The sequence below is a fragment of the Cyanistes caeruleus genome, chromosome 12, assembly GCF_971803275.1.
Source record: "Cyanistes caeruleus chromosome 12, bCyaCae1.hap1.1, whole genome shotgun sequence".
In the NCBI taxonomy this organism is placed as follows: Eukaryota; Metazoa; Chordata; class Aves; order Passeriformes; family Paridae; genus Cyanistes; species Cyanistes caeruleus.
The window spans coordinates 3,442,957-3,465,733 of record NC_141712.1 but is presented as its reverse complement, the minus strand read 5'-3'; the positions used below and the strand labels follow the sequence as shown (position 1 = coordinate 3,465,733).

At 47.3% G+C, this 22,777-nt stretch overlaps 1 protein-coding gene across 8 annotated transcripts in view; it reads left to right on the top strand.

The window, feature by feature from the left end:
- Nucleotides 1-22,777, top strand: part of KCTD15 (potassium channel tetramerization domain containing 15) — a 54,685-nt gene that overhangs the window by 24,190 nt on the left and 7,718 nt on the right. For all 8 annotated transcript variants that reach the window (XM_086847805.1, XM_086847802.1, XM_086847806.1 and 5 more), the window contains 2 exons: nucleotides 13,509-13,653; nucleotides 21,113-21,418. In XM_086847805.1, coding sequence (XP_086703931.1) covers nucleotides 13,509-13,653; nucleotides 21,113-21,418 — 451 coding nt within the window. The remainder of the gene's footprint in view (nucleotides 1-13,508; nucleotides 13,654-21,112; nucleotides 21,419-22,777) is intronic.

The following is a 22,777-nucleotide window of genomic DNA, read 5'->3' as shown; positions in this document are numbered from 1 at the left end:
GGGATATTTCATGAACTACTTAGGAAGTTTATAAAACAGACTCCCTAGATTATGAAGCAAGGGGGTATCTGTTTTGTAAGGAACATGTTATGAAATGAATTTGTCTCTAGGCCTAACTTAATTATTTTAATGATCCCACTGGTGGTTGTCGTAGGTGTCGTTCTGTGTGCATATTGTGACCTACATGCTTGTGATCATTTGTGAAATCTAAAGATTTAAAAATACATTGGACCTTATTATTTCCTCTCCTTCTTCCACTGAGATAAATGGAGGTGGTTTGGATATATGTAGTGCCACATCTCTCTTCCAGTGAAGTCAATGAGAGTTTTTCTGTAAGCTTAAATGCAAAAAAAACAAGCCCTGTTGTTTTAGAAAATGAGCCCAGTAATAGACCTGGCCAAAATAATTCTTAGTGTAACCCTGTTGTCCTCTGTGGAGTTACACCAGGGATCGAGCTGGTGTGCTGCATGAGGAGTTACCACAACCTGCAGATGTTTCTGCTGGGTGTCCACAGTGCTCAGTCTCAAAGACTTGTGAGGGTATAAAACCAACATTCAAATGAACACAAAGTGTCCTGCCTGTACAGGGTGCACACACCAACCTCTCCTGGCCTTCCCAAAGACATGACTGCTGGTTTTGAAGGAGTTCCTTTCAATTTGTGTCTGTATAACTGAAATCAGAATTAATCTATTCATGGGTTAATGAAATCTTTAAGAACAAAGTGCATATTTAAATAGAAGAAATATGCCGGCATGCAAACACAGGATTCATGTGTGAAAGCAGAAGGGAAGCTGGATCTCTGGAGCACAGAGTAACAAGCTGGTGTGGAGGATGCCAGGTGGGAGCTGATGCAGGCTGTGCCCTGTACTGCTGTTACCCCCATGAAATTTGCCAAGTTTTTGTTATGTGAAATGTGATAAATTGATGAGCATAGCTAGGCCTCAGCTTGTTCCCTTGTGCTGTCCTGACATTAAATGCATAATCTGATGGCAGGGACAGGTATTGTCAGTCACTGTCACCACTGCTGTAACTCCACTGATACAGAATTACACCAGGTTGGTGGCTTTCCTGACCCCAACTTACAGCTGGGAGAAGCTGCAGAGCTGGAATGAAACTCCAGAGTTGTAAACTCACTTGTCCATGCTCTGTCCACCAAACTGCTTACTCCTTCATCTCAGCTGCTGTGATTAGCATGTACTTTGTTCTTTTGATGCTTAAAAATGAAATGACATCTGTAAAAACTTTACAAGGGTTTGTTTTTACCTGACCTGCTCTCACTTGAAACTGCCAGGCAGGACAGCTCTTAACCTCACAAGTGTGCTTGATTGTGTTCCTTCCTGATGCAGGCACTGGCACTGGCCTGTCGGTCAGAGCTGGGCACCAGGACACACAGGCACAGCAGAGGAATTTGGTGTTCACCTGTACAGTTGGCTCTATTGCACTACAGTATGTGTTCAAAGGCTAAAATTGCTGCTTTTTCATCTGCTGAGGATCACATAAAGCAAAACCTGGATGCTGGGAAGTTATTATTCAGCATTTGCACCGTTCCTCTTGGTCAGACTCGGAAGGGATCGGTTGGCAAGCACTGGGAACTGAAATTTGCACCATAAAGCTGAAACACTGAAGGAATCCCAGTGCTCCCCTTTGCCTCCCTCCTAATGGAGTGCAGATGCTGCCAGTGCTGCAGGTAATCTGTTTAGATCTGGGAGGCGCTTTGGCAGCAGCAAATCTCTCTCTTGAGAAAGTGGACAATGAAAACCAGGGACTCTTTCTAACCTCTTTGGTGTCATACTGTGTTACACCAGCAATTTGTACCAGTGCAATTGACACCAAAGGCTGCAGCTTTGGCATTTGGGGAATGTGGTGTGCATACTGCTGCCTGAACTCTACAAAACTCAAATGCAGTTCCATGGGCAGATTTGACTAGTGGAACCCCAAGGAACCAGGACAATGCAGAAACTGGGTCCTTTGCTTGTGCCAGGGTTGTCTTGGAGGGAGTTAGAGCTGAGTTTTGGGCAGTAGTGCATGAGATTGCTGTTGAACAAGGCTTCTGCTTCCAGTTAAATCAGAAGATGTTTTGCCCTTCACCAGAACCAGATCAAACCCATGACCAGAGTATTCCATTTAAGAGTGAATCTCTCAGTCACTTTCTTTCATAAGAAAGTCAGGTTCAGCTTTCAGTAACTCATCAGAATTCAACAGTTAACAGTTTACTTATTATTTTAAAGTTCTTGATAAGCTTAATTTTGTAGGGCAGGTGTCCTCTCTGCAGCAGGTGTATTGCTGTCTCCTTCCCGGGTGGATTCCTTCTCCATAGCCCCTAGACAGGGGCTCCTTTTTTTGGGAATATGGCTGTGGGAATGGGCTCTTCTAAGCAGACCTGGTGGTGGTGAGGTGGTGGTGCATTGCTTCCTGTCTGTCCCTGCTCTCCAGCTGCAGAAGTGAAAATCCAGGCTGGAAATTCCTCTTTGTTTCTGTCCATCTGCCAATGACTCAGGCTCACCCACAAAAAACTTACACAAATCTTCCTGCTTGGTGTGGCTCCATGGGCTTTGGGGATTGTTTTCTCTCAAAATAGCTTTTTAACAAGTTGTTCTTGATGTGTTCAGTTTCTTTAAATACATTGGTTACAGCTTAATCAAAAGTTAAAATAAACAAGAGAATAAACATTAATCGTTCATCATTTGAAGCGTGATAATAAAACATGGATAGAGAAAGCTGGATGCAACTTCCCAGTCCAGAAGTAGGAGCAGTGACAGTCTCCTGTACCTTCCTGCAGTGTCTGCTCCAGAGCAGGTGCTGAGAGGAGCTGTGCTGGAGGTGTGCACTACTGTACTGCAGCAGTTTTACATTCTGGGACTGGGCAAAATCCGTGTGCTTTACTCAGTGGAGGACACAAGGATGGGCTGCAGGAAAAGCAAACGGAGCAAGAGTGTAAGACAAGCTGGGTTCTTTCCAAGTTACTGTCAACACCAGGAGAGCTGTAGCAGTTCAGTGGGTCAGCACACCAAGGAAATGTCCAAGCAGCAGAGGCAGCTGCTTGCAAGCAGAGAGCTCAGCACCCAGAGATTGGGATCATTCCTGTTCACAGCACGGGCCAGTGTGGGCACCAAGGGGCACCGGGTGTCCTTGCTCAGCCCAGGTGACACAGAGCTGCACAGTCCTGGGCAGCCTGTGTCTGGGAAGTGTTTCCTGTGAATCTGGAAATAAAGGAGATAATCACAAGCAAAAACTGCTCAGGTTTCATACGTCTGGGACTAGAGGTGAAGGCCTGTGACTCCAGCAGGTTAGACGCTCTAAGCTGTGTGTGTGAGCAGCGTGTGCCAGAGTCAGTGTGTTGGTTGTCACCATTTGTGCCTTATAAAAGGTTGTGAAGCCCTTGAGTCAATGACATCCCTCTTTCTCCTGCTGAAACGTCCTGGTTTCACAGCACCCACACATGCAAAAGATGTGGAGGGCCAGACTCACACTCTGAAAGGGAAATGAGTTCCATTTGAAATTTTCCCTGCCTTCGCTGAGTCTCAGTGGGAGTTTCACTCTTGACTTCAACAAGCGAGGATTTAGCCCATTTATATTATAATCTAACCAGTGTCTGCATGTTTCCAACCTCCCAGCATGCCCAGTTGCACTGGGGTGTTGGTAATGGAAGTAATGTCCAGATTTGGTCAGATTGAAAATCTCAGTAAAATATTGAGCTATCCTCCACCTGAAGTTACAGGGAGAAGGTGAACAGCAGGAGAGCTGGTGTTTGCAGCTCTGCCCTCACCAGGGCCCTGGTAGCACCATGATTAGGGGAAAGGGATGGTTAAAGGAATAGCAAGAAAAGACTTGTACAGGCAGGAATGTTTTATTTGAAATTTGTATCTTCTCATGTATTAACAACTTAATTTTCTTTAGTGCCCGCAACTCCCACAGAGGTTGAGCTGCAATGCAGCTATTGCAGGATTGGGACCTTTGGAAAACCAGGGAACACTTTGCAAAACTAAGATGCTAGTTTTGAATTTTGGTTTAAATTAAAGAACTTTTGTTCTGAGTCGATTTTCATGGCCAATATTTAGTGTAGATTATGCGTTGTGAAAACATGAGAGGCTCAGAATCCTCACAGGCCTCAAATCAGAGCAGCCGGAACAATTACCATTGTTAATAATAGAGGATACAATATAAATTTATATCAGTGTTTTTAATCTTCCCCAACTATTTAGTCAAAAGTTCAGTTAAAATAAAGTAAAAAGCACAAAGAGAGAAAAAATAGCCTGAATGTAATACTGGAAAAAAATCAATAGCACCAGAAATCCAGCTTACATGCTTCTTTAACTTCAAGTCCACAATTTAAAATAAAGAGAGGAATTCCCAGGTAGATGGATATTACCTACAGTGTAGCAACTTCTATGTAGTTACTTGGCATATTTCATTGAAAGAAGAATATTCAGCTTCTACCCTAAACACATACTGTGTTTTGAAGGCGCATAGTACATTGTCATATTATTTGGTTACTTTTATTAAAAATATGCAAGTCAGCCAGACTCTGCTGTTCTCACTCTCCCCAAACAGTCAGTGCTTGTTTGGAGCAGGGTGGCAGAACTGGCCTGTCTTGCACTACAGTAACAAAAACCTCTCTGCTTGGGCTGGGATCCTCACACCTGATGTGGGCAGAGCTCTGTTCTGGCCATGGTTACTCCAGAGCAGCTCAGCCAGACCAAACAGCGGGAGTTGGATGTTTAAGCATCATAAATCATGGGAGGCTCTTTGTCACAGTCCCTGGTAAAAAGATGTAAAAGCCATGGCAGTGGCAGGTAGGCAACTTCTAATGAAGAAATGCAAATTGTACCTGTATTTGAAGGTTACCTTTTTTCCCTTGTTGAGCACAGCAAATGTTTTTAGTCAGTGATGAGTTAAATAGGTGTGGTGGGATGCTGATGTGTGTGTAGCAAAAGGTCTCTGTCCTCTGTGGGTGTATCTGCTTCCCTTAGCTGAGGATGTAGGCGTGTGCCAAATTAAATGAAAGGATTCGTGATGCAGCAATTAACATACTAGAAATGTTTGGTTAGTGAAGTATTTTAATAGCTGTTAACACACTAAAATAGACAAACTCTTGAATAAAGCAACTCGTGGCTAACTCTGCTCCTGTTGGTCATCCAGGGAGAAACTGGCTGCTGAGAAATTGGGATAAGTGACCAGTGCTGATGGGCCTAATCCCATCAGCAGGTGAAGGGTTTAGGGTTAATACCTTTGTAAACCTGGTGAGAATTAAAAGCTTGGACAGGAATACTTGGGGGAAATCTCAATTCTTAGTATTTGGTCTGCTCAAATTGTAATTGACCACTCCTCCTCCTCCTCCCTGGTGGGATGGGTGGCTGAAGGGGTACAGGGCTGGAGTGGCTCTTGGCTATCAAGAAAATTTTTTCATTCAGGAAAAAACACAGGCTCCTCTGCCTGGGATTAGTTTCCACTTCCTTGTCTTACCAGCTAATTTATGTTGAGTTCTTGCTGTTTCTACAAACTAAGAGATAAGTGTAGTGCATCAAAATATGAATATACACACATTTCCAGGAAATGATATATCAAAGTCATCTGCTAGTGTCTTAAATGTGCAGATAGGCTATAAACAACAAGCATTTCTCACCCTTACCATGAATGCTTTGTGGTATTTCAGAAATAATAGCGAATTTCCACTTCAGTGGATTTTATTACCTGTTGCTCCAGTGGACTTTAATTGATAGTAACAGTGAACAGAAAACAGAATTGTCCATGGCTTTGTTTTAACTACAAAATCCATTATATACCTAATTTTGCTTTTTTATTGGTGGCATAGAAAGAAGAAAGAAAATCTTTCCAGAGCTTCCTAAGAATGATTCTGCATGGTAGATTATAATGCTCTTTATGGATTATTGACTTTTAAAAATACATGTTGATACTATACAGACTACCTCTGATCTGTAACAAAAATAGATACTGTAGCCTGAACAGCAAAATATGAGGTATTAAATCTAGGTAATAGATCCTGCAGTTCCTTCAGGTGCTCAATAGTTAATGAGTGTAATATCCTTCAGAAGCACGGCAAAGTGAGCATATGGCTCAAAAACTCCTATGGCATTCCAGGATCAGCACTGGGAGGCAGGAGCAGGAAGTTATAGGAATTGGAGATGGATAAACATGTTACCTTGTGAGTTACCTCCTTGTAGTGAGTTGACCCTGGCTGGACTCCAGGCACCACCAAAGCTGCTCTCTCACCCCTTCACAGCTGGACAGGGGAGAGAAAATATAACGAAGGTTCATTAAACACAGGGAGAGATCACTCAGGAAATACCATCACAGGCAAAACAGGCTGGAATTAAAGATATTAATTGGATTTATTTCTAACAAAATCAGAGCAGGATAATGAGAAGTAAAATAAACCTTTCTCCCCTAGCCCTACCTCCTTCCCAGCTCTATCTCCTCCCCTGTTGGCACAGGGAGACAGGGAATGGGGGCTTTGGTCATTTCATTCCCCATAGCTTCCCCTGCTGCTCAGGGAGAGGGGTTGTTCCCCTGTGAGATCATGGTGTCCCTCCCACAGGAGAGTTCTGCAGCAACTTCTCCAATGTGGCTCCATCTCAGAAGCAGCAGCTCTCTGTGAGAGCATCCCTGCCCCGGCACGTGGTCCTGCCAGAACTGCCGTGCCGTGGGTCCCTGTGCCACGGGGAGCAGGGACAGGGACAGGCTGCTCCAGCCTGGGGGCAGGGACCTCTCCCCACCGGGTCTGCCACTGGAGCAGAGCCTCCTCCAGGCATCCCTTGCCCCGGTGTGGGCACCTCTGCCACGGGTTATGGGTGGACCTCTGCTTCTCCCGTGGATCTCTGCACCTCCTGTGGATCTCTACATCCTGTGGGTCTCTGCATTCCCATGGGTCTCTGCATCCCCATGGATCCTCAGGGGCTGTGGGTGGATCTCTGCATCCCCATGGATCCCCAGGGCCTGCAGGGGCACAGCTGCCTCACCATGGGTCACCACAGGCTGCAGAAGAATCTTGGTTCCAGTGCCTGGAGCACTCCTGCCCCTCCTTCTGCACTGACCTTGGTGTCTGCAGAGCTGTTCCTCTCACATGTTCTCACCTTGCTCTTCTCTGGCCACAATTAAAACTGTGCAGTCACCTTTTATTTTTCTTCTTAAATCTGTAATCACAGAGGTGTTACCACCATTTCTAATTGGCCCAGCCTTGGCCTGTGGCCCATCTGCCTTTGGAGCTGCCGGGGGTTGGCTCTGCCAGACGTGGAGAAACTTCTGGCAGCTTCTCACAGAAGCCACCCCTGTAGCCCCTCTGCTACCAAAGCTTGGCCATGTCACTCCTCCACCCTTCTCCTGAGTTGGGACTGTACTGCTTGATGCTCTTGCTAAAAATGGAGGCTGTTTTGTTCTCACAGGTTGGTTTTGTTTTGAACATCTGTGGTAGCTCACTTGTGTCATCAGGATTGACAGCTCTGGGGCTGAGTGATGCCTGTAGGACACGGGCACTGAGCCTGCCTTGCTCAGGGGTAGCTGCTTGCCCCAGCCATGTGGGAGTGTGAGGAGCCAGTGCCCAGGGTGGATTGAGCCCATGGAGTGGTGGGTGACCTGTCTGACACCACAGGCTTGATGCCTGCACCACACCTGGGGCTTGATCTGGTACCTGCTTTTGTCAGGAACCCTTTTTGGGGCACCTCTCTGTGCCTTCAGGCACACCTGGCTGCTTGGATGTCACAATTCGCAGAGCAGCAGTTTATACCCAAAGTTTAAATCTCAGGCTCTCACACACACAGGTTTTCCTCACCACTGTCCAAACAAAAGATGCTTAAAATTCTCCCCAGCCAAAACACTCTCCAAGCCCAGCACACTGCCTGCAGCAGCCTTGGGTGGTGAAGATGTTGTCTTTGATTAAAAGGGAAGAGCTGCAGGGGCGAAGCCTCACAGGGCAGCCAGGTTGGGTGGGCACCGACCACCCTGCACCTCCTCAGTGCTTTCTTCTCTCAGCTGCAGAAGGGCTTAAAATCACTGCTCAGAGAGCAGGGAGGGAAGCTATGGTACAACCATACAATGGCACACTAATTGCAGCTGGAGTTTTAAACTGAGGCAGATCAGAAAACCTCCTGCAGCCAGATGCAACTTTTAGCCACGTTCCTCACTGTACAGGACGTGAGGGAGCTTGTGTCCTGGCAGAGGCAGTGCCTTCACACCTCTCTCATAACTAATGCCAGGCCAGAAGGCAGAAGACACCCATCTGCGGGCTTATCCCTGTCCTCCTCTGGCCAGCCTGGCCTGCTTTTCAGACAGGCTGGGGATTTTAAGGTACCTCCCTTGGGGAAAGCAGCTGCAGGTGCTTTCCCCATTATGGTTTGCTTTGCTGGGAACTTGTGTGCAAATCCAAACAGTTTTATAGAAATAATGGAAATAGGAAAAACGCTGCTGGGAAGGTCTGACAGCACTGTCCACTGCCCAGTCAGCCTGTGCTGCTTCAGCAGGGCTGTGGCAGTGCCAGCAGAGAACTGGCTCCTGGTACAGGCACTTGGGAGATTTTCCACAGAGCCTTCCCAGCAGTGTCTGCCTTGAGACGGGACAAGGAGCAGGCTCCTGATGCAGCTAGGCAAGCAGCTGTGCCAGACACAGTGTGAGGCCTGTCAAGCACCTCTGCTCCAATTCATGGCATTTTTTCTCTTCCAAGCAGATGACAGTATCTATCCTACCCACCTTGAGCAAATATTTAAGAGATAAGCAGCACTGTTTGTGCTCAGCAGCAATGACTGGACTCTGCTCATCCACCATAGACGCTTTGCTTGCCTGTCCTGCAGGGCAGTTTCAGGTCATGCTCGGTGTCCCACCTCTAAACAACCCTCTTCTCCCTCTCTGTGGCATTTCCCACAGCCTCCTCGTCCTTCTCCAGCTCCACAGACAGGCCCAAAAGCCAAGTACAGCTGGCAGCCCCCATAAAGCACAGGGAGATCTGCAGAGCTCGCGTTGGTTCTGCTGTTTGCACTGAGGACAGGAGGGCACACGGAGGGGACAGGTTCAGCAGGGAGGACACCAGGTGCAGCACAGACCCCCCACATGTTTGCAGGACCCACTGACAGGCATTTCTCCCTTCTTCCCCTGCCCTCCCATAAAATTAGGAAAGAGACACAATTTAATGACAGTTCACTGAAATGTGTGTTCCCTGCTGATTTGACATTGGGCAGAAAAAGTGTCTACAAAATCAATTTTTAATAAATGTAAACAACTAAATTATGAATTACAAAAATATCACTGAACAGTTAAATATTAATCGTGTAATTACTTAAATTAATACATTTAGTGCAATATTGTGATAGAGAGTTCTACTTACGCTGTGTCACTGTGCTGGCCAGAGCAGTGCACAGGGGACAGCAGGACCACAGTGACCCACAGCAGAGGGACCTGGGGGTTTTAGGGCCTCATGGTGCCACTGCCCCAGTTGCCCCACAGGTCCCACTTTGCTGGGTACTCTCCTTAAGACATCTGGAACCAGATTTATTAGGAAAGAACTTCTATTTTCTGTTCAAAATAAACTGGCCAAAGCCAGAGAGCAAACTGCCCCACCCCAAGAACTTTTCTGTCCCAAAGTGCCATGAAACTCCTCAACAGCTGTTTATGATGTGCAGACTCACAGCTGTGCTCAGTGATGATCTTTGGGAAGACCAAAGGTGCTCTGGAAGGTGCCAAAATCCCTGTCTGCTTCTGAAATGGAGTTGGGAGAGGTGATGAAGGAGTTGTGAGCTCTGCTGTGGGGGCTGGACTCGCTGCCCTGCAGGCCCCCTCTGTGCTCCTGCCTCAACAGGTGCTGCAGGGAGCCTGCAGCTGGAAAATTGGTCACCAGGATGAAGGGGGGTGGGCAGCAGCCTTCTGTTGGTATTTGCAGGCAGCACAGGGCTTCTTTCCATGCCCAAGAAACGAAGGAAAGAATTTACTGGCACTCTTGTCCTTGTGGGTTGGCTGTCTTTGTTGTTTGTTTTTAATCTAATAAAAGAAGATCTTAATATCATAGTAAAATTGGTACAAAGCTAGAAACTCACCCCTCGGCGTTTTGGCAAAACATTATTGAAAATGTAAAAGCCTTTAGCAGAAACAACAGAGGCACAAAGAAACAGCAGGAATGGGATCAACAGGTTGTGTTCCAGCTCTTGGGAGAGGCAGAGAAGTGCATCCAGCCAGGGCTGAGGTGCCAGGCTGGACACAGCCCCGTGGTGGCTCTGTGGCAGCGGTGGCCCAGGACAGGGACCCTTTGGGGGCTGGGGTGGGCAGCGCTGCAGTGCAGTGACCAGGCAGGTGGGAAGAGCACATTGCTGGCAGGGCAGGAGCAACTGAGCAGGAGGAAGAGGCAACTGGAGGATCTGTGCACTGGGCAGGTGGTGTGAGCATGGCTGGTGGAGGCAGTGGAAAGACGCGCTTGGCATCTTCAGGCTTGCGAGTGCTGGAGTCGATCCTGGCTCAGTCACCTCCCTGTATGGGAATGAAATATTGGACACACATTATACAAGTGTTTCTAAATTAGAAAGTGAAGCATCTCTTGCAAAAAGGTGGGAATGCTGAAGAAGTGTTCATTGTTCAGACTCGCCCTTTGCTGTAGGATCCCCGTGCAGCTCTTTTTGCCTTGTCTCCCTTTCCCTGTCCCTTTCCCTGTTTTCACAAGCATCACTGCAGGTACCATTCCTGTGTGCCATAAGTGCCTCCTGAAAATGCCATTAACTAATCAGTCCACCAGTACAGTACTGGTTGCCATGACCACTCATAAAAACAACCTTTTCAGGGTGACTACTGCCCAGTCTGAGATGCAGCAACTCCCCGTGGTTTTAACTCACGGTGCATGTTGGGTCACTGGAGGGAGTGGCTTCCTGAGGCTGCCAGCCAGGCTGGTACCCTATTTCTGACTGATCATCAGCAAGTCTGTACAGTGCAAAGCCCCTCTGTCCCCCTGCTCTTGCTGACTTGGCAGCTCTCTGACAGCCTGGGTGCATTTTGCTTCGCTGCTCCTGTGTGAGGAGTTTTGTTCTGGCCACCAAAGACCCATCCCCGGTGAGCTGCAGGTCCCGCTGCAGAGCATGGTCACTGTGCTCTTTTCCATAGCTTCACACATGGTGAGGAATCCTGTCAGGAGCTGTCCATTTGAAGCTGCCATTTGAGTTCATTTTGTGCTCTCACAGCATTGCATTTTCCAAAGGACTTCTCCAGGTATGGTTTAAACTGGTGAGATGGGAGAAGCGGGAGCACTTTCCTCATGCAGCATTACAAAATGCTGCAATGAAGTTGGTTCTTGGAACATAGCAACCCCCTAAAATGTCAAATAAATCCTTAAACTATTCATCACTCTGTTTTTGGGGTGGCAGTTAAGTCTTTCAACACTCTGTGAGTTTCTTTCCCCAGCAGTAATTTTGCTGGTGAAGAAATACAGCTCAGGGCACTCCACAAAGTGGAGCCTCAAAATTCATGTTTTGTTTTCATTACCAAAAAAATGCTTTACTACATTAAAGAGTGGCCCATTAAAATTTTGTACCCTGTCTTCTCTGCACCCTGTCGTTGTTGGCAAACCTTCCCCTGTGCCTGTGCAGAGCTGAGCAGCTTTGCTTCTGCAGACTCCACAGAGAAAGGGCAGCAAAGGGGAGGAGGGTTCAGCCACAGCTCAGCTTCTTTAGATGTAAGATCTCAAAACTTCCAATAGCCATGCAGATTTAGTCAGTAAACATATGTACTGAACCTTAAGCTATCAGTGCTTCCTCTGCTTTCAGTGTATCCCAGCACAGCACACTGCCAACGGAGATAAATTAACTGTCTGGTTCCTGGAATAAAATGGAACGCTGTACACAGCAGTATCTTTAACTGTCTTGGGCAAATGGCCCTAAAATAGCAACAAAAAAGAAAACAGTGAATTATGGAGGTCTTACTGAACCTTGTGATTATATAAATGAAATGCTGCAAGGTGAACTGGATGGTATTCTCTGATTCTGTAGGAACGCTGGAGGTTGGAGAAAACACTAAGTGTTATAATTAGGGTTTAGGAGAGCACTTGGTTATTCTCATAAGTAACTCAGATGAGCTGTGTGCTGGCATGGGCATGAGAGCAGGCAGTAAAATCTGGAGCTTCCTTAATTAAGAGGGCAGAAAGGTTTTTTAGCAAAATTCTGTGGAGATTTACTAAATCCAGTTTTATTTAATATTTCCACATTTTATTTAGATATAAACGGCACATTAATAAACTTACAACTATATTAGCAAGTTAGGAGATCAGAGCAAGGTGCAGCTGTGGGCCTGGGCCCAGGGCACAGCCAGGAGCCCCAGCAGGGCAGTGGGGCAGCAAACCTGCCCATTCCCAGGATGGGCACTGGGATCACTTCCAGATGCTCCCACGCTGCTGGGCCTGCTGGTGCTGGGAGGAGGGAGGCAGCAAGGCTGTGGCTGGTCAGCAGTGCTGGACATTCATTGCCTGCAGCAAGGCTCGATGAGCTGGTGTTCCAGGGAAGGGGAGAGCCCTGCCCTGGTCTCAGCCAGGCACAGGGGGGATTTCATGGGCGATTTGAAGGGGCGGCTCAATAGCGAACTGCAGCCAGCTGTGGGATGGCCTCTCTGGGAAATGGAGGAGCCCTCACTGGCAGCATTATTTAAGACTCGACTTTGAAAGATGAGACACTCTGCAGTTGGGAACAATGCTGCACTGTCAGAGAGATGGACTCAATTACTTAATAGGTCGTTGCTGTCTGTCTCCTGCGTTTTCCCTTTCAAGAACATATATTCAGCTGGGTTATTTCTCATGGGAAGACAAAGCCTTGTGAGAGAAGCCAGGCATTTGGAAGGGAGAGGCCGGAGGAGCAGCAGCCAGGCAGATGCCTGGTTTGCTCTCTGTGGAGCAGGCTCCTTGGGACTGGAAAAACCTGGAGTGCTGTAGCTGATGTGGTCCTTTGGTCCCCTAATCAGCTGATGCCCCGGTCTCACAGGTCTTGCTCCCGTTTTTTTCCTCATAAAAGATTTGCCGTGGTGCTCTCTCCCTGCCAGGCGCATCTCCAGGACTGCTGGTGGTGACACTGGCCCCACAGGCTGTGCTGTAGGGGCTGCATGGGCCATTGGTTTGTGTTTTTCCAAAACATTCTGCCCTGGATGGACACTGCCAGGTCCCCTCTTGGTGCGTGGGCAGCCTCTCCTGCAGCACAGAAAGGCTTGCATGGTGTTTGATCAAATGACAGCCACGCTCGTGGCCAGGAGCTGAAGTAAGCACTTGGTTCCACTGGCAGGACGTGGTGGACAGGGATGTTCCACAGCCAGGGACTCGTGTTCTCACCAAAACCACTCTGCCAGCCCTGGGGAGCACTCCAGGGCACTCTCCTGGTGGGACCATGGCCTGCCACCAGGGCACCTGCCCTCAGACATGTGTTTGTCACCAAATTCCCATCCTGCATTACCTTCTGCACTCTTCATTGATGCCCTAAATTGGTTGTTCTTAAGGCTGCAACGAGATTTTGTCTCTTTTGCCCATTTCTTTTTCTCTTTTTTTCCAGAATAAGTCGTCTGTTTAATGGCACAGAGCCTATTGTCTTGGACAGTTTAAAACAACATTATTTCATTGATCGAGATGGGGAAATTTTCAGATACATATTAAGCTTCCTGAGGACATCTAAGCTACTGCTCCCAGATGACTTTAAGGTAAGGAAAGCTATAGTGTGCAATCCAGTTTTTCCTGCCATTCTGTCATTTGTTTTGGTGCAGGTTGGTTTGTGTGCTTGACCTAAACACACCTAACTAAATGTTGCTGTTTATTTGTTAGGATTTATAGTACTTGTGTATTACACCAGGGATGCTATTATTTAATAAATGGACCAATGGTTGTCATGGATACATAGAAAAGTTAAACGATGAAGCTTATGGCTAAATCAGTTTTTCTAAACTAATTGTATTTTCTCACATTTTTAGCTTCTTTATCAGGGTATAACAACAATTAAGAAGCAACATCAGCAACTTGCACTTAGCAGGGTTTAAGGCCCAGCATCTGAAAGAAATGTTTTAAATTTGATATGAAGAGGACTTGAACTGTGTAAATCTTTTTCTTGTTGGTATAAAAATGAAACCCTTAAACAAGCCCATGAGGATTTGTGTTAGACATAGCCAGTGCAGATACTTTGACTTCAGGAAGTAATCTGCTCACAGTTAATGTCAAAATATTCTTGGGAGATGGAATTGACTGAGGGCTTTTTAAGGAGCAGGACACGTTTTGTATGGAGTCATGGTGCTGGGTGTTTCTCTGCAGGCCCTGATTGTTTAAAGGCTCTCCTTTTAGCCTTGTTTATTTGCAACAACATTGCACTTCCAACATTGTCACCCTTATGAATGAAAACTAGAAGACAAAAGTGTCCAAACCGTAGATGACAAGATTCAACAAAAACACTTTTTCCAGGATGAAACGATGAATAAATGGGGATGGCAGATGGGGATCTGCTCATTTAGAGGATGCAGAGCATTGCTAGGAGGAAAGCTCCTGCTTTCTCTGAAATGCCATTTCACTTTGTCCTACTGGCTGGGCCACAAGATTGCTTGGTCAGTCGTGACTGAGCCCAGAGCTGTGGTGGTGGCGGCTCTTTGGAGTAGAGCTGGTCCTTGTGCTGCAAACTCAGCCATTCTCTCCTGAGTTAGGAGGACAGTGATGTCTGACCCCACGGTGGGAGGGTCTGCAGCTCACCTTGGCCCGGGGCAGGGGCAGGTTTTGGCAGTCCTGGGTGGTTTGAGCTCCAGCCCAGAAGGGCTGTCCTGAGCACTGCTGTTCTGGTGATGGGCTGGGTGGGAGAAAGCTCTGCAGAGAAATGAGAGAAAACCTGTGTGTAGAAGAGAAGCTAAAGACCAGACCCGGGGTCCTAATATGGATCAAGGAAGGGGCATGGATGGAGAAGTGGGAGAGGTGCAGGAGAGATGCCTCAGCAGCAGTGTTTTGGACAATCCAGTGGGACAAGGTGTGAGAGGAGAGGGTGGGAGAGAAGAGAGAGGTGATTTGAGCTGATCCTGGCCTCATCCAGATTTCAGAGGTGCTCAGTAACAGCACCAGCAGGATTTGGCTGGAGCCTGGAGGGCAGAGTGCCCGTGGGTGCCAAGGACGTGTCTGCACAGCGAGCCCTGGCAGGGCTGGAGAGGCTCGGGGAGCCGGCGCTGTGCCCGGCTCAGGCCGCTGCTCCAGACCATCCCTTTGCACAGGGTTCACTGCTTTTTATTTAGTTCCTCCCTGGGAGAGCTTTAGAGCAAACCCCAGGCTAATGAGGGCTCAAGAACAAAGCAAAGCATTGCTAGGTAGGGAGTAACTAAATCAAAATGCATAGAAGAATGCGCTGTAAAGCTGTATTAAAACTGCACTGTAAACGGATTTAACTTCACAGAAATAGTGTAATTTTGCCAGCATGATTAAAGTGACAGAAGACAATAATCAAAGGCAGCAAATGGAATCACTCGGTGTTTCTAAATGCAAAACTCTATTTAAGGTATAAAACCTGACAGCTTTTCCAGTGAGACTTGCATTAAATGTTCTTTATGTCAAACAAAGCATTATCAAGTGTTTTGAATATTTATTAGTTTTTACCCCTTAATTTAATCAAGCAGTTTATTAGCCTTAAGGTTTAGCCAAGTTGCTTTTCAACTTGAATTGCTGCTCAGATGGTTATTTTGGAAAGTTGGGAATGTTAGTACCACACCAGCATTATTGTGTTTGCTATTTCAGTGTTGTTTTCAGACTGAGTTAACACTGAAATGCAGAGGAAGTGGTGTGTGTGTTCCGAGGCTAGTGATTCTTTATTATCAAGTCTGAGTGGTGTGTTTACAGTGAATATTAATTACACTTGCAGCTACTACTAAGTCAGAACTTGAAAGTTACTCCCTGGTCTTCCTGCTGAAAGCAGCAGTCTTAGGATTCCTGTAATTTCCCTGGGTCTGGGGGATTTTAAGGCACGTGAAGTGTGCTGAGGAGTGAGTGTGAGTGTTTGCCAAGCTGGTGATGGTGCCAGGCCTGGAGCTGCTTCCAGCTCCCTCTGCCTGCTCTGCTCTGTCCTGTGCATGGACAGCACACCTGAGCATCCCTGGGCCTCCAGCAGAGCCAGGGCACCCCAGCTCTGCCACACTGCTGGGCAGGGGTGCCTGCCCCAGGAGCTGCTCCTCCTCTGGTGCCCAGATACTCCTTCCTTCATCTCCCCCATCCTCAGAGGGGCTTCCCCAGGACATCAGGAGCAGCACACGTCCCCTTCACTGTCCGTGCCCAACTGCACACAGAACCAGGCTCTTGTGTGGGACTCACTCCCTGCTCAGAGAGCATCAAACACAAACAGACATAGGCAATGAGTATATTGTTACTCCCTCCCAGAGAGGGGAGGAGCACAAGGCACAGGACAGCTGAGTTTATGTGGATTCCAGAGTACCTGTAACACCCAAATGACAAGGCTACCACTCTAATTAATTAATTCAGTTACAAAATCTGTGTGTTTGCATCTGAAGTCTTCTCAAACCTCAGGAAATGGTGCAGTTGTCATCATAGAAGTGAGCAACTTTCTTTTATAGCCAGGAGTCAGATGTTCACCGCACTAAAAATGAAAAAGAAACACTGAGTTAAGATGACAGTTTGTTATTTCATGTAATAAAGAATAACAAGTGAAAAATGGACAGAAAGAGCCATTTCAGCCTGTTCAGGAGTCAACATTAGGTACAAAAATAAAGGATGTCTTTGGTACTGAGAGAACAGCATCAGGTCTGTGGGACACATGGTCTGAGTCTCTGCCAGGGTAGCAGATCTGTACCAGCCCATTGGCACTGACATGGGCACAGCAGCTCTGCAGGTCACACCTCACATCTCCTCCTCAGGAAGATGTCACCCATATCACCCTTGTCAGAGGTGACTGCAGAATTTAGCCCACTTGAAATCACCACAAAAATGCTTTCTTACTGAACAAAAAGCAGAAAATTATTTTGTGAAATCTGCATCTTTGAAAGATCTGTTTGTGTTTCCCATGAGATCTAAACGTGGGCTAGAGGCTGTGGCTGGAGAAGGGCTGTGTGAATCCCACCTGCCTGTCTGCTCCTTTTTTCAAGTGACCTGGCAGACCTTCCCCACTAGTTCCTGCAACAGCCACAGGAAGTCAAAGGCTCATGGTAGCTCTAAAGGCCTTTTGTGGTACTTTACAGAAAAATTAAAGGCTGTGCTGTCTTGTCTCCCCTTTCAGTCTATCAAAGAACACCCTGCTTGTGACTGCCACTGGTGCTGGGAGTCACCTTCGCAGTAAAATATTTTCTTAGGCCAAACAGAAACAGCTCCACTGTCTGTCATAGTGCTTGGTTCTAGTACTGCTTTTAGGGAGCTGGGAACACAGAGAAATAATGCTTGTAAGAAATGGAGATGCCTGAGTCCTGCACGACAAGGAGCTGGGTACTGTACAATATCTGCAGTGGAATACTGCCTGCTGCTCAGCAGCACTGCTCTGCCAGCAGGCTGGAGCCTCTGAGAGAGCCAGGCTCTGAGTGTCCATGTGCAGGGATCAGGGCTGGTGTGGAGCTCTGCTCTGAGTTTCTGTGAACCTCCTGTTGCAGTGAGGTGTGCCTCTCCTGGATGGGGCCAGGAAGGTTCATGTTTGGTAACTTAACAAAAATTACAGCATGGAAATGTTTTCATGCAGCTCCTGTGGCACCTCCCTGGTGAGGGCTTCTACCTTACATTTCATATTAAACATCAGTAAATCTTCAGGGTAGGATTTGTTATCCACAGTGCAGGGTTGGAAATACCTATGCCAGTATTACCTGGGCACCCTAAGCATGCAGTACAGATAGTCCAGGGCTGGGCTGTGCCAGTCTGGTCACAGACAGAATTCTGAACAGTGTATAAAACCTGAAGGAAAAGACTGTGGGCTTGCTGTGTGGAGCCCATGACTCTGCCCAAGTACAGGATTTAGAGAACCCCTGTGCTGTGAGCCACTCATTCTGTATTCCTGGCTTTGTGAAATCCTCTTCCTTCCCTAAACACACTGTCAGATTCTCTCATGATGCCCCAGTCCCTCCCTGCAGAAAGGCCAAATGTCCCATGGGCAGGGCAGCCTTTGCTGCTGGTGGCTGTGGGCAGCATTGGAGTGGGGTCACACGAGGTGTCCCCTTCCAGCATTGTCTCTGGTGGACAGCAGGGAATTTCTCTTGCCTACAGGAGACACTTCTTTATCTCCTCCACTTATTACTATTATTATAGCACAACAAATTCCCTCTGTTGGCAGTGCCTGACAGACCCTGATGCCCAGACATCACCTCAGTCCCCAGGGTCTGTCACAGGGCCCTTCTTCAGGTGCACAACCCTTTCCATATTTGTGCTCAGCCCAGGAAAACGTGTGGGATAGACACAGGCATGAGACTCTAGAGACTGACCCAACACCCTGGCTCAGCCCAGGCTGTTGTGGCAGGTGCCCACCTTGTCCCCCAGAGTGTGTGATGCTCCTGATTTCCACACAGCCACCTCAAGTGTGTCATTCTGGGAACAGCAATGGGAAGAGCTGTTCCATTTGAAAGCAGGTTTTCTTCTCACAAAATGGTAGCAGAATGTAAAATTTATTCTGTTCATTTTAGGGCAATGATAGCTAGCAAGAGTCACTAAAAAGCTGCGGCTGATGGTGTGGGCTGAGTTGGCTGTGGGAGAAGTAGGGCTGGTGTGATCTGGGTTTTGCTGGGTTGATGGCATTGCTGTTCTGGCCCCAGGGTGCAGGACCATTGAAGTCCTGTGGCTCAGGATGCTGTCAGGCTAGTCCTCAGCCAGTGAAGGCAGTCAAAGACTCTGTAATGTAATGGGCTTTGCATCCAGCCTCAGGAGCACTGTACCACTCTCTGCTCTCAGAAATGAAGGACTGCTTTTTCTGTCACTATACCATCTCTTCCAGGTTTTGCTGTTGCATTTTCTTAGCACACATTCACTTGATTGATTTTACAAATAATACCATATTTTATAGTGTCTATGAACCCACATACTCTATAACTGGTTTTTCAGGACCTGCTGAAAACAGCAGATGACTTTCTGTTGCCTTCAGAAAGTACTGGCTGTTTCTGTTCACTCCACACCATTACATTTTTCCTTAGCATTGCATGTTTCCTTGCTTGACAAAGCAATCCATGGCACCAGCAGATGCCAAGTGAACATTTGGCAGGCCACTGCACACCCCTCTGTAGTGAGCAGTTAGGTGGGAGACTGTGCTGATTCAGTGTCCTGCACAGAGATTTCTGAATTTATTTATTTTTTTTTAATTTAGGCCACTAATCCCTGTAGGTTTAAACTGATCCCCTGTTCAGTAGCCAGGGAGCATCACAAATGGACAGAGGAGAGCAGTAATGGTTCAGCAGAGAGTGCTGGTTCTGGGACAGGGTGAGAATGCCTCTCATCAGAGGATGAGGCTTTGGGGCTGATGTTGTCTTACCTGAGACCAGGTGGTGCAGGCAGCCTCCTCAGCTCTTTGCCTGTTCCCAACACGGCTGTTGGTTGTTTGCAGCGTGCTCTCTGCATGATTTCTTTAATCTTCTGTTGTTTTCCATCTTCAAGCTGTCCCGTGAGAGTGTTTGTTGCCCTCATTTCTTCCCACTTGCTCTCATCTCTCTTCCTCTCTGCTCCTCTTATCCTCCAGTCCTTTTTTCTCCCTTAGCGTGTGCACATTGTCCCAGCCTTAGCAGACATCAAAGAGATGTAAAGGATTGGATGTCCCTTTTGTAAGTCGATCACCTTGCCCTGTCACTGTGAATATTCATTCGTCTCCAGGCTGCAGGCAGCCCTGGGGTGAAGGAGCACCTCCACTACCGGTGGGTCTGTGGTGCCAAATCTGTGCAGAGCTAACTGCTTTGGTTCAGTGGTACCCTGCAGCAGGAGATTTTACAGGTTAATTCCAAACCACTATGAAGAGTCGCACCTTTTTGTGCTGCAAGTTCATTGGCCTTTGACTCCCCCTCCTCCCTGAGTCCCAGGGCAGCAGCACACCCCTTATTTTTCATGTAATTTTGGTGCCCATTTCTTGATTGTTTCTTGTCATATCATTCTTTCCAGTCCAAATGATTTCAGTCATTTCAGTCTTGGTTTTTCTTTTCCTTTAATTTCATTTTATTTTTCGTTTCACTGGTGTAGAGCCAGCCTTTGTCCCAGGTGTTGACCTCCAGCACACCCCACAGAAAGCACCTGTGGTGCAGCATTTGCACGTGTGAAGAGGTGCAAGAGCCAGGAGAGCAAACCCTGGCTTTGCAGGGAGGAGCTGGTGCTGAGCTCTCGTGTCTGCCCTTCCCTGGGAGGCTGGGGGGAGCAAAGTGCCCACAGGGGCTGCTCCCTCTCCTCCCCCTGGACCCGCTGGGCTCAGGGGATGCTCACACCCTTTGCCTCCACATGTTCTCACATACCTCAGCTGAGGTGGGAAGATCTGTCAGAATCTGATAAAACAATCACTGAACTGGGAATTGAATGAAGCTGGGGATTTGGATTGCCCAAAGCCCAAGTGAAGTGATGGACAAATGGCAGGGAAGAGCTGTGCCCAGCTGAGCTCACAGCCAGCAGGATGGTCACTGCCTCCATGCAATTCACCAGGCTCCAAAGCACACTTTAAATACATGAACACAGTCATCAACTGCAGGCAGCAGCTCAGCTGCTGGAGCTGAATTTCAGCCTCAGCAAAGACAGGTGAGAAGTGAAGCTGAACTGACATCTCCATCTCCTCACGTGTGTGAGAGCCGACAGCAAAGCCTGAGATCTGCTGGGAGATCAGAAGTAGCCGAGGCCACGAGTGGAGATTAGGGCTTGGAACATCTTCTCTTACATCAGTAAGCTTTGTTTATTGCAACCAGCTATTTTGATTTCTTAATCCAAGAGTAAAGCCTTCTGGCATTGAGCTTGTGGGATAATAAATGAAAGGATAATTCAGTGCAATGGGAACTTCTCAGTCAGCTCAGAGAGATTCAACACCAGCACGGTGTGGTTTTCTGTGGAGGTGTGAGTACGTGGGTACCTGTTGCCTTTGCTCTCTTGCTGACAGTACATAAGCCTAAGTAGGTCAAACAGGAACAATACTCATTTTTAAAAGAGAACTATAAGCATTTCTAGTTTCTCTCTCTCCTTCTCTCTCTCTTTTTTTTTTCCCAGGACTTTAATCTTTTATATGAAGAAGCAAAGTATTACCAGCTGCAGCCAATGATTAAGGAACTTGAGCGATGGAAACAAGAGAAAGAACAAAGGAAACATTTCCAGCCTTGTGACTGCTTGGTTGTGAGAGTGACTCCAGATCTGGGGGAAAGAATTGCATTGAGTGGGGAGAAGGCTTTGATAGAGGAGATCTTCCCAGAGACCGGGGATGTCATGTGCAACTCTGTGAACGCGGGCTGGAACCAGGACCCCACCCACGTTATCAGGTTTCCCTTGAATGGATACTGCCGGTTGAACTCAGTGCAGGTAATGAGCGGCCTCAGCCATTGTGGGCTGCTTTTTTACTCTGTCTTATTCAATTATATGCAAATTATTTGCTTCTGCCCAATTACTTTCAGTGCTTATTCTGCAAGGAAACATTTTTCTGCCTGGTGAGATCACAGTCTTTCAGGTTTTCCTAAGTCTAAGCAGAAAAATACATCTAGATTTTGTGTATGTTAGTGCCATGCTGGCCTCATAATGGTGTTATACTGATAAATGCTAATTTTTTTCATCAATGTATAGCCTTTGGCAGTTTTTTTTTTTTTTCCTCCAAAGTGCCTCTAGGAAGAAAGAGAGAGTTCCAAAAACTACAAAAAAAATCTCCACACCATTTTATAGAAAATGCAACAATGTGTAAATGCATAATTTATGTCTCACTCATAATTAAATGATGGTGCCTGCGGGATGGACTTAAAAAAATTGATCTCTGCACTTTTTTTTTTTTTCAAAAGGATGTTCTATAAAAATTGCCCAGAGTATTTTAAACAAAAATGTATTTCATTTTATACTCAGAGTTTTGACATTAGGTTTAAAATTAAACATATGAAACAAAAGAAGATAACTGGACAGATAAGTGGATGGCAGCAGGAATAAATAGGTGGTGTGTGTTTGGGCCAGCAGTGCCATTTCTCAGGGATCCCCAGTGCTGCAGCCAGAGCTCTGCTGCTGTTCCTGTCCTGGGGCTGTGGGGAGCAGCCAGGCCATGGTGCCCTTCCCTGGGCTTTCATTAACTCAGGCAAGACAGAGCTCCTGGTTTGCTGAGTGTTCCTTTGGAACACGCTGCAAATGCTCCTGTTATGGGAAGGGAAATCAACCTAGAGGGGAGCATTTCCCAAGTTACCATCCTCTGCAGAAGGGCTGTGGGAAATGCCACGGCTGCCTTGACAAACTCCCCTGTGGGCAAAAACCCACAGCAGAGCTGGTCCGTGGGCTGGGCTGCCTGGGGAGGACAAGAACCCAGAGCTCCTGTGCCTGTGTGGGTGTTGCACGGGCTCAGGCACCCTGTGTCCCCCAGGCTGCCAGGGGACATCTTCAGGAGAGCTGCAGTCATCTGGGTTTGTAAAGCTGGGTGGAGTCAGGAGTGATCCCAGTGCACTCACCTGAAACCAGCCCAAACCCAGCGCCTCGCTGCCTTCTGCATCCAGACTCCCAAGAGGTGTTGGTTCAACTTCACCAGGCTGTGGTTAATTCTGCACAGTCCTCAGCAATTTCACACTTGGAAAGGTTTGGGGGGGTGGCTTTGGGGTGGCTTTGGCAGGGTTTGGGGTGGGTTTGGGGTGGATTTGGCAGGGTTTGGGGTGGGTTTGGGGTGGATTTGGGGTGGCTGTGGCAGGGTTTGGGGTG